General features: G+C 42.8%; 1 protein-coding gene across 1 annotated transcript; it reads right to left on the bottom strand.

Moving 5' to 3' along the window:
- Nucleotides 1-223: 223 nt before the first annotated feature.
- ndr2 (nodal-related 2) lies at nt 224-3,950 on the bottom strand (the record flags this gene model as incomplete). Its single annotated transcript, XM_080517072.1, has 3 exons — nt 224-376; nt 1,390-2,144; nt 3,689-3,950. The coding sequence occupies 3 exons, from the start codon at nt 3,948-3,950 to the stop codon at nt 224-226; spliced, it is 1,170 nt and encodes a 389-aa protein (XP_080373198.1).
- Between the last annotated feature and the right edge of the window lie 6,332 nt (nt 3,951-10,282).

Below are 10,282 nucleotides of genomic sequence, written 5' to 3'. Positions count from 1 at the left end.
TGATTTCAGCACATCTTCACACATCACTGCTTCAAAAACACACACTGGGGTCCACATCACAAATTAAAGCTATGCTTCTCAGAAACAATGTTTGAGTGCACAACTTTTCAAAGAGCTTTTTTTTTTTTTCTTTCTTTTTTTCTTTTCAACTTCTTCCCTTCTGGTTAAGTGTTTTCTTTTAGTCTTTCATTGACTTTAAACTGCTTGGAGGCGGTTGCAGCGGTCACTGGCAGCCACACTCGTCCACAATCATGTCTTCATGGTGCCGAAGGAGCATTTCCTTGCTCTCATAGTACAGCATGCTCAGCGGGCTCATCTTGGTCGGCGCGCAGCACGGGGACGTCACTCTGTCGGGGTAGTAATGTTTCAGTAGGCTCTGGAAAAAGATGGCCAAACAGAGGATTTTGATCAATCGCAAAATGATTGTGGGTTTTGAAACTATTCATTTTATGGGTCAGTCTTGTGTTTGGTTTTCAGTTAACTTGTTCAACAGTGGCATGAGGAACGATCAAGTTTTCTGCATTAAATGGTGGTAAAATGTGATTTCACCGACATTACAGTCACTAATATCGAAAGACACGATGTGTCTTAGTTAATACATATGGCGTTATATAATGGATATATCTTCACATGTGCTTCAGTTAGGTTTCACTGAGCCTCTCATAATTGTAACTTGTTGTAGATACTAAGATAAATGTCCTTTCCGCTTCAAGACCTTTGTCCTGCTGCATCACCCACCTTCAGTCAACCTGGAGACGGTGGACAATCTCTCTGGCATCATGATCTATCTACGATCTGAACTATGGGCACAAACCAGCCCCGGATGCTGAGGACATCCATGTTTTTACTTTATTTACCATGATGTAGCAATTTTAGCATTTGGTTTATGTCGTTAAAAATCATGTATAAATGTAGACTTTTGCAAACTATTGTATTTAAGAACTTTTCCACTATTATTTTATAGTGAAAATCAAATCGGGGTGTATGTGATCCTGGATGTAAAATGAATGTGGCACCTCTGTTCAAGTAGCAATGTTTTGGATACAATCTGGCATCTTTGGACCCCCTACAGCTGCATAATGTACAGTAATGTAAACCTCTACTGTATGTACTGAAGTGACCTTCCAGTCTATGGACCAGCTTCGTAAGCATTTTGTCAAGTGGGTCAATGACACAATCAGGAATACCTGTTGAAACACTGGTCGGACCAGTTGACCCTCTGCAATACCTTGAGAATTACTTCTTCTTTTGATTCAAACAATTGGTTCGATTCCTTGTGTGGTTAATCATACAAAGCTTCAAATACTGCAAAGCCATTCCAACTCTCTGCTCGACTGATGTCAGTACACATCATAGTGTGACGGGTTCTTACCCAACAGTTCAACTCACCTGCATGTAAGCATGATTCGTTGGATTCATGGTTTCTCCTAGCGGGCCGGGGCAGGACCCTTCACAGCGGTATGCATTATATTTCTTCGGGAAGATGATCCAGGACCCCCAGCCTATTTGGTTAAAATCAACTTCCAGGTCCACTCTGCGACAGAAGGACATCTCACTCCATTTTTTGGACACCTGTAAGCTTCTTAAGGTGTGTTCTCTCTGGCCCCGTTTGCTCCTGCGCCTCTTTGGCCAAAAAGCCTTTTTGATATCAGCAGGCGACAAGAACTTGGATTGTTCAGCTGTGTGGAGTAAGCTCGCTTTCGTCTTTGACTTTTCATCAGTCCCTGTGTGTGAGAAGATGACCAGCAAGGCACGGTCACTCACATCCTGCTCCCTTCTCGAGCTTGCCACATGAAGGGGCAGATCAGCAATAAATGGACTTCTCTGTCTCCTTATTGTTCTTCGCCTTTTCGCCAGCCTCCGTCGATTTCTTGCCGCGGATTTCCGCCTGAGCCAGCTCAAGAGAGGACTCGTCATGTTGAACACTTTCCAGCTCTGCGCTGAAGTGACCAGCGACCTCTCGGTCAGCAGCTCCACCAGCTCCTGCACATGGCCACGCTGGTGATACACCTCCACAGTAATTGTGGAAGCGCTGGGCGTCTGCGGTAGCCTCAGTCTCAGCTCTGCGGCCTGGATGTGCCTGTCGGCCAGCAGGGCATGGAGGTCAAAGCTCGCCACCCAGTGTTGCTCTCTGTATGTCAAACCTGAAATAGTGAAGGAAGAAAACTATTAAAATATGCATGGAGTAGGTGTTCTATCTAACAACTGATATTTTTCACTACAACATTACAGACTCATATCTTACTGACACATGGTACCAAAAAAGAAATTATGGCTTTTGTTTTTCTAATAATTAAATGCTTTGATGTTAAATAGCAACCATACATGAATCTCATGCCGGTGGAGTGGTTAGGACAGTCTAATAGCAAGAAGTTGAGTCACAGCAGTTTGCATTGTCTCATTGTTCTGCATGTGGGTTTTCTCCAGGAACTCCAGTTTATTCCCACAGTCTGAACAAAAATGCAGTTAGTGTGTCTGTCCCTTGTCTTCACCCACAATCATGTAGGCCTGGACTAACGGAGATAAGTTATATTTTGTAACCTTAATTATTTCACAATTTTTTTGGTCACATGGTGGAAGTCAGAAGCACAAAACCAAGGGGAAAGAAATCACCAAAATCAATCAGTGTACTGCAAACTTCTGGAACTGAAGATGAACAGGTTGGGGGGGGGGGGGGGGGGGGGGGGGGGGGGGCAGACCAAGAAAAAGATCACTATTGTTAAGAAGAACATTCACATCATCGACTTCAGTTGATTTAATGCGCATCATAATGCAATCATGCAGCCCTGGCATAAATATGTTCAGATGTTTCCTATCATATTGAGCCATCTGCGTTTCATTGGTGATTACATTAATTCCCTAATGAAACAATTAATCCCAAAGATAACTTCATCTGTGTGATCAATGCTTTTGTTGATGAGGATTTCTGGAAAAAAAAAAGAAAGAAAAAAGAAACCAGATGCCTTGAAGTCCATAATGCAGCTGGATCGTACCTTTAATTTGAGTCATTGTGATTCAAGGGCGTGGCTCAAATTAATCTAAAAGCTTAAAAGATGAGCTGCTCGGTGCACTGGCTCAAATGCGCGTGGCTCCTGATCAAAGGCGTAAAGCGCGTTGCTTTTTAATCCACTCAAACCAAGCCACAGAGGCCGAAACCAATCACTCGACCCTGCCCTGTTTCTCCGGACTTCTGCATATCCCCGCTCAAACAAACAGGTAAAACGGTAACACCTCCCAGCGACGTGAAATTGGATTCAGCAGCAGGGAGTTTTTGGTTGCTTGTGCCACCATTAAGCCCTGCGCTCTAATCTAATCAGGCCAAGTGTGAAAAAGAACTAAAGAGAAATTGTTGATTTGACTTAACAAGAGATTTGTATAGGGGGGGACGTCTGGCTAGGCGTCTAATCAACATCACCTATTTAAAAAAGAGGAGGTTTGCTTTGAGAATTAGACCAAAACCGGTCTTTTCACACGCGGATCCCTGCATGGTTATTGGCTGGATGTGGATTGAAGCGCTCTGAGGTCGTCTGGCGCGCAGCGATGACAGGGCGACACTTGATCCGACATACCTCACATCTACAAGAGACATCGGAGTCTGACCGAGGCACCAAAAACTCCCCCCCTCTTTCCTTCGGTATTTTGTCATCGCCGATCATCCGTAGGTGAAGGAATAGAGAAAATGTCTTACTTTTCGCCACCATACTCTTCACTGTGTCCGCCTGTTTCGCCGCGTCCTGCTCCAGCGCGTCCACAGACCTGGAAAAGTTTGACCTGAAATTCCGGTAAAGGTGCATCATGTAGGTTGGCAGATGGTATCCCGTGGCCCGGTCCAGAAATGACAGCCGGTGCACGGTCCTCTCCGGTTCTCCATCCCTGGCCTTGTGGATCTCCTGCGCCAGCAGCACCAGCAGAGACACATGCAGCGCACCCAGAGCTCCCAATGGGCGCATGGCTCAGACTGGGTGATGACAAAAAAAAAATCCCTCTCCTGGGAGATTAGGGGTGTCTTATATATACCTTCACCCACACCCCCTTTCACGTTTAACAAGTAGCTGAGAACATTAAAAGAAATTGACATGCGTCCTCAAGACTTGTTACCTGACAGCTCATCATGCATTCAGTTGGTAATGAGGCCCCTGGGTACATGTTTACAACGTTTTGTTTGCACCATGCATGCTCCTCGGGGTCCTGCTGCCTGACTCCTCATCCCTGGACTAATTGTTTCAGCTACTCTGCTTACACTAATTGTTAGGCTTTCCCATAGCGCAGTGCAGTTTATTAAATGCAATCTGAAATAGACTACAGGGAGAGCAATTAGGCTGCTTGTTAGATACAAAATAATGAATAGAACACAAACACATCAAAGCCTCACATTGGCGTGAGTAATGTTTTTTTTTAAATGTTTTTTTCCAAAACACATTGTCAGAGCAGATAAAAAAAATTTCAAACACAACCTAAGCTGACGACCTGCATTTTGTTAATTATGCTGTGGACTGGGAGGTTAGTAAATCCAGCTCATATCAAAACTGCAGCAAGACTAAAAGCATTCAACATCCCAGAGGATGTTTCAATACTTTGACATTAATATATAATGATAATTTGCACAGTACATATGGTTAAAACGCATTATATTCACACAAATTACACACATACAAAGTCAAATAAATTCCTCAGATTCTTCTGGAAAAACTCATGCTATTGATTTCCTCCTATATCATGTGCTGATAAATAGGTCCCCTAAATAGGACTTGTAAAAAGCAAATGTCTGAAGACTTGTATGTGTTTTCTGTGTACAATATTTTAGTCAAGCACGTTTTTATACAGATTCAATTATTATGTTTTCAAATAAAAATCATCATTCCAGTGACGTGAATTCACTGACGTCAATTGAAGAAAAAGATGTTTTGCCAGAGCTAGAAGGCAAATCATACCAGCAGCTGTACCTTTCTCAATGTTTAGCCTTTTAACATTTAAATCATACATAATAATGATTGTCATCATTGTGCAGTTGTAAGGATGAAATAAACATTAAGAAATGCAGAAAAAATTTGACATAGCATTAATACCAGGGACACCAGCATGGATTGAATCAAATATAAAACGTTCAGATTGTCCTTCATATTAAATTCAGTGAAACATTGAATACTCCATAAATGTATGTGCGAGTATTCAGTCTTTATTTGAGCAGTCAGGTTTCCAGTTTTTTTTTCCCATCAACATTTACAATCTAACCCGGCACCTAATAGATTATATTCAATCTCGATGAAAACAGTGTAAACACGTCCATAGCCTGGTAAACGCAGTTTGAACGTTAATATTTTGGTTACTAAGAGCTGCAGAAAGCATCCGGAGACGACCGCAATTTGCGCATGCGCACTGCGTCTCCGTGCACAGAGAAAATCCCCTTTCCTCGTAAATTTCACGAGAAAGTCCACAAAAATCAATGGATGCGTTTGAGCTCCAACACATATAGTCGGAGGGCGTCTCGCACAGGCTCCGTCCTTCACACAGTGGGCATCGATCTCTGGAAACACGCTTTATTCTTCCGGGCCTGGCGCTTTTTTCACCCTCCTGTGTGCTGAAATGGTGAGTAGCATTAAAGTTTGCGAGCTCCGCTTTTACGCACCGCGGCAGCCTCAAAGTTCGTGTTATCCCCGCTTTTCGATGCCAGACAAGACTTGATCGTCGGGACCTTAAATGTGCAGTGTTTTTTTTTTTTTTTGCGCTCTCGTTGCAGATGAGAGGTATTTTTCATGATGCGATGTGCCTGTGTGGCTGATGGAGCATACATGTGCTTGGCACCCCCACACTCTCTCCATGCTTCCACTGTATTGTGCACTGCAACTGGTGATCTGACCCTAAGTTAACATAATAATAAGAGTAAATCCACGGAGTTCGGCTGAACATGATCTTTTGTGGCTCATTACTGTGCAAACCCACTGCAGGTTAATGTCTATGTAATCTTTATATTCATCCAAAGAGAAAACTATCCCACATTGTTGCACAACCTTATCGCACATGCAGTTTGCATGTTGGATAGTGAGTTATGCTTTGCATTGATATTGACAACCTCTTTTGCAAGTATTGGATGCACATAATAATAATAATAATAATAGTTGCATTTCTAAAAAATCAAATCACTCAGCTAACAGGAAAGATAGAATAAAAGCTTTTTAGTGAATTCCTCCAAGTCTCATAATATACAGTGTCTTTTAGTCAAATAGTCCATTTTTATTCGTGTTGTTTTGCACATTATAATGTGTTAATGGCTGTTGGGAATCAACCATCCATTTTCCTACCTCTTTATCTCATTCAGAGCTGCTGACTGTGCTGAGACTTGTGGCAGATCCCTGCTGACTTGTGGGGAAGGCAGGGTACATCCTGAACAGGTCGCCAGTCATGCATACACACACACACACACACACACACACACACACACACACACACACACACACACACACACACACACACACACACACACACACACACACACACACACACACACACACACACACACACACACACACACACACACACACACACACACACACACACACAGATTCACACCAATTTGTCTATGAATAACACCAGTGTGTTGTTAATGTTGCGATCCATGTTGAAAGAATCTGTCGAGTGTTTGCATCTACATCAGAACCATTCTGGATGAAACCATACTGAGGAGAGGCCCTGACACACAGATTGTTTCCTTTAGGCGTTTGACATAAACAAGCCATTACTGAAGCTGCAACTTCTACCAAAACAATCCATGTTTAATCAAGGGGGAATCTTAGGTTAGGCAAACTATATGTATTTTTAATTAACCATTGGCGTGACAGAATCATTCATGGCATCAGGTGTAAGAAGTAGGTTGGCGCCCATCATGGCCTTTGATGTATTGTATTACAGTCTTGGCTTTTGTTTTTTTTCGCCAGTTCAGCTGTGTTTGTGTGTGTGTGTGATCATCACTTTGCATTTTATCGCAGGAGTAGACAGAAACACACTCTTCCGAACCACGATCAAACTTTGAACATCCTTGTTAATCAAGGGTGACATGACTCAACACCTTGGTAATACTTCACCGAAGGCATTTATTGCTGATTTGTGCTGCTTCAAGACATGTGAGTGGAACGCTTTCCCTTTGCACTGGTAACTTAAAAGGTTGAAGATTCTTTATTGGGCCATATGGAGCCAAGCCAACACGCAACTCTTGTTTTGATTAAAAATATCCATCACGACACAAAGAGCATGTGTCTCGGCGGTGGTGGGATAGTGGTCAGCAGGTTTGGTTCACAGCCAGAAAATTCCCAGTTGGTTTCTGGGCTTTACTTGTCTTGGGCCTTTTTGTGCACAATTAACATATTCTGTCTGTGTGTGCATTAGTGTTTTCAAGCCTCTGCAATTCCCTATGGTCCAAAAGCATGTATTTCAGGCTAATTGTTGACTGTATATTAGAGATAGATATGCATTATGGTATTGTGACCAGTCCACAGTGTGCTGGGATTTGCTCCAGCACCCTGCTCCTCACAACTGGATGAAATCAAAATATATAATGGACATGTATCCAAATGAGTGGACGTCTTTAGTACATGCCTGCATGCAGTGGATATTTTTTACCACAAGGTGTCATATTTGATCACACAATTCCTGAGATTATTCCCTCAGTTTGGATGAAAGGCCCTTTTGGTGTTTGTGATTGATTACCAGGAGCTGATGTGTTATTCAATTCGACAATAATTGATAGCGGAAAAATTAGTTGGCAGTAATGTTCCATTCCTCCGTGGAAATAAAACTACAATGGAAGTTTGACTGGAATATTTTATGTTTCTGGAATATGAACGTTTGACTGAGGTTTCCTTTATTAATACTGGCTCGATGGGTTCAAATAAAACTGCTCGAGCTCCAGACCGGAGAAAGGATTTATACAAGAGAGGTGAAATTAAACATATCCTCCATATCTACTTGGGACATTCAGCAGTGAGGATGTTTTTCTTAGCCTGTCACAGAACATCCCCTCATTATAAATAACAATGTTTCATTACTATTTGTTAAACAAAAGAAGCCAGTGAAAGCGTAAACCTGACAGGGAACCAAATATCTTCAATAAACCAGCATTTTAGTGCTTCGGTGAGACAGTTTGTCTTTGGCACTGTTACAGCAGTTTTGATCGCGATAAGTCCTTTACTGGAAAACAAAATCATAGCAGCAATTCAGAATTTCAGGTTGATTCATTCATGTCCTGAAGTTCACAGGCTTTTCAGAGAGTGGTAGTTTCATGTCGTAAGAACTTCTGAGACTTGGCGTGTGCTGCAGCAGGAAGGAAGGAACAGGTGTGGCAACAGTAGATTTTACATCCATATCGCAAAAAAAAACCCACTCAGCACTTTCGCAAATAGGCTTAATGTGGGTATTATCTTGCGACAGACTGTTGATTACACATACTTGTGCAAGACCATATTCCCACAGACATGGAAGAGCTTGATGTTCCTGGCTTATCTTAGTTATTTGATGTCTTCGTGATGAGCACACTGTCAGGTATGCTTTTTTTTTTTTTTTTTGGTGCCTTCATTATCTGCACTAACATGTCGTTCTTGGTGCCGTTGTCTCGTCTTCTTTAACCCTTTGCATGCAGTCGTGTGAAAAATGCATTCTGACCACAGGGTTATGAGTACAAGAGGCGTAGCACACAACTGTTCGCAGCTGAACCTCGAGCTTAAATCCAAGTATTTGCCCAGCTGTAAGCCTGTTTGCCTCCCGCCTGCCGTGTGTTAACTGCCGTTGAATGGAGTAATTAAAGCATCGTAGTGAATTAGGCTTACGTGGTGTCATCTGTGGGCCGTTGTTGGCAATTGTCAGCCGCAGCCGCCGCCACCACCCCCGCCCAGCGAGGGTTATCTGCTGCAGCTGATTGTCTGACATCTATTAGGTGCACATTAAATTCTGTGCGTTTGATCCAGTTGTTAACAGGTTGTCAATGCGTGCACGGTATTGAGCCGCCAGGATCCTCTTGAAGTGATTGGATAGTCAGCTGGAGGATGAGTAAGCCACTCTGATTCCGCCTCCACATCCTCTTTACACCCTCTCCTGTCAACACACACACACACACACACACTTGCTAACACACCATTTCGTACACAAATAAATCCTGCATGTGAGAGAAACCTGGCACTTCCTGCACAGGGGATGCATACCAAAAAGTACCAAACAACAAGAGAGCATGCCTTCAGTGATCAGTGGGAGAGCTCGTGTTTCCCTCCCGTGCCTCTGCATGTGCTGAGTGTCTGTCTGGGACGCTCCTGACTGAAGGACACGTTCATTGACTCGCTTTATAAGGACACGTTGATGATGTGAGGCTGCCTCACACACCGGTTTGATCAGCAGGCAGGCACAGATCAGACGGAGAGATGTCAACCAGCACGGCTGACTGAGACTGGTTTTCCTGCCGGAGAGTCGTGGTTTTGGCTATTTTTAACCCACTATTTTTTCCATTTTTTTGAGATTGTCTTCCCCTGAGATTTGAGCACCTCTTGGATGCTGGACCGCACGGCTGAATGTCAGGTATAGCTGTGTTACGTTCTCCGGTGTTGTGATACTTGCTGCAGTCCTGTCGTTGCGAGGCAATTTAACAGTGTGTCTCTGAAGGTTACAAAAGGAAATGGCATTCGTAGTCTAAATATGACTTGAGATGCGATTAGATTTCACGTCATGCTTGGGAATGAAGCTCTAACTATATATCCCTTTCAAGAATACAAAATTCTTCACAATCTCGTATCCTACGGGATATTCCTATTCTCCACACAGCCTCTGATATAGCAGTTATGTTTGATGTTCACATATCTACATGGATTGCATTCTTCTGCTATGTGATGCCGGGGCTCTCCTCTCAAAATGTTTATCAGCTCTCATTCTTTTGCAAGAGAAGACCATCAACAAACTAACTTGGCAAAGCAATGACTGCAAGTCAAGATTTCAAGTTTTCCCAGCTCGAGCTGGAATTGCAGGCAGACTTAAATATGTTACCAGTCCAGTGTAAAGTCCGTAAGAGCAGATTTTGAAGGGTAGAAGAAATGAAAAAAATGCTCATTTTTTTGGCGTGTGCTGCTGACAGAATATTGTGGTCAGACGCTGAGGTTCAGATGAAAAAAAAAATGAGAAAGCCACATTACTGCAGCCTCGAAATCATAGAGGACAGAATTACCATCTTGAAATGAATTAAATTACAGGCAGGTTTTTAAAAATAGATTTGCACACCCTTTTTAGCAGCTCAGTGTCAAGCCGTGATAAA

The sequence above is a fragment of the Blennius ocellaris genome (genome assembly GCF_963422515.1).
Source record: "Blennius ocellaris genome assembly, chromosome: 21".
Lineage (NCBI taxonomy): Eukaryota > Metazoa > Chordata > Actinopteri > Blenniiformes > Blenniidae > Blennius > Blennius ocellaris.
Note: the sequence above shows the minus strand (reverse complement) of the source record. Positions and strands in the feature narration are given on the sequence as shown.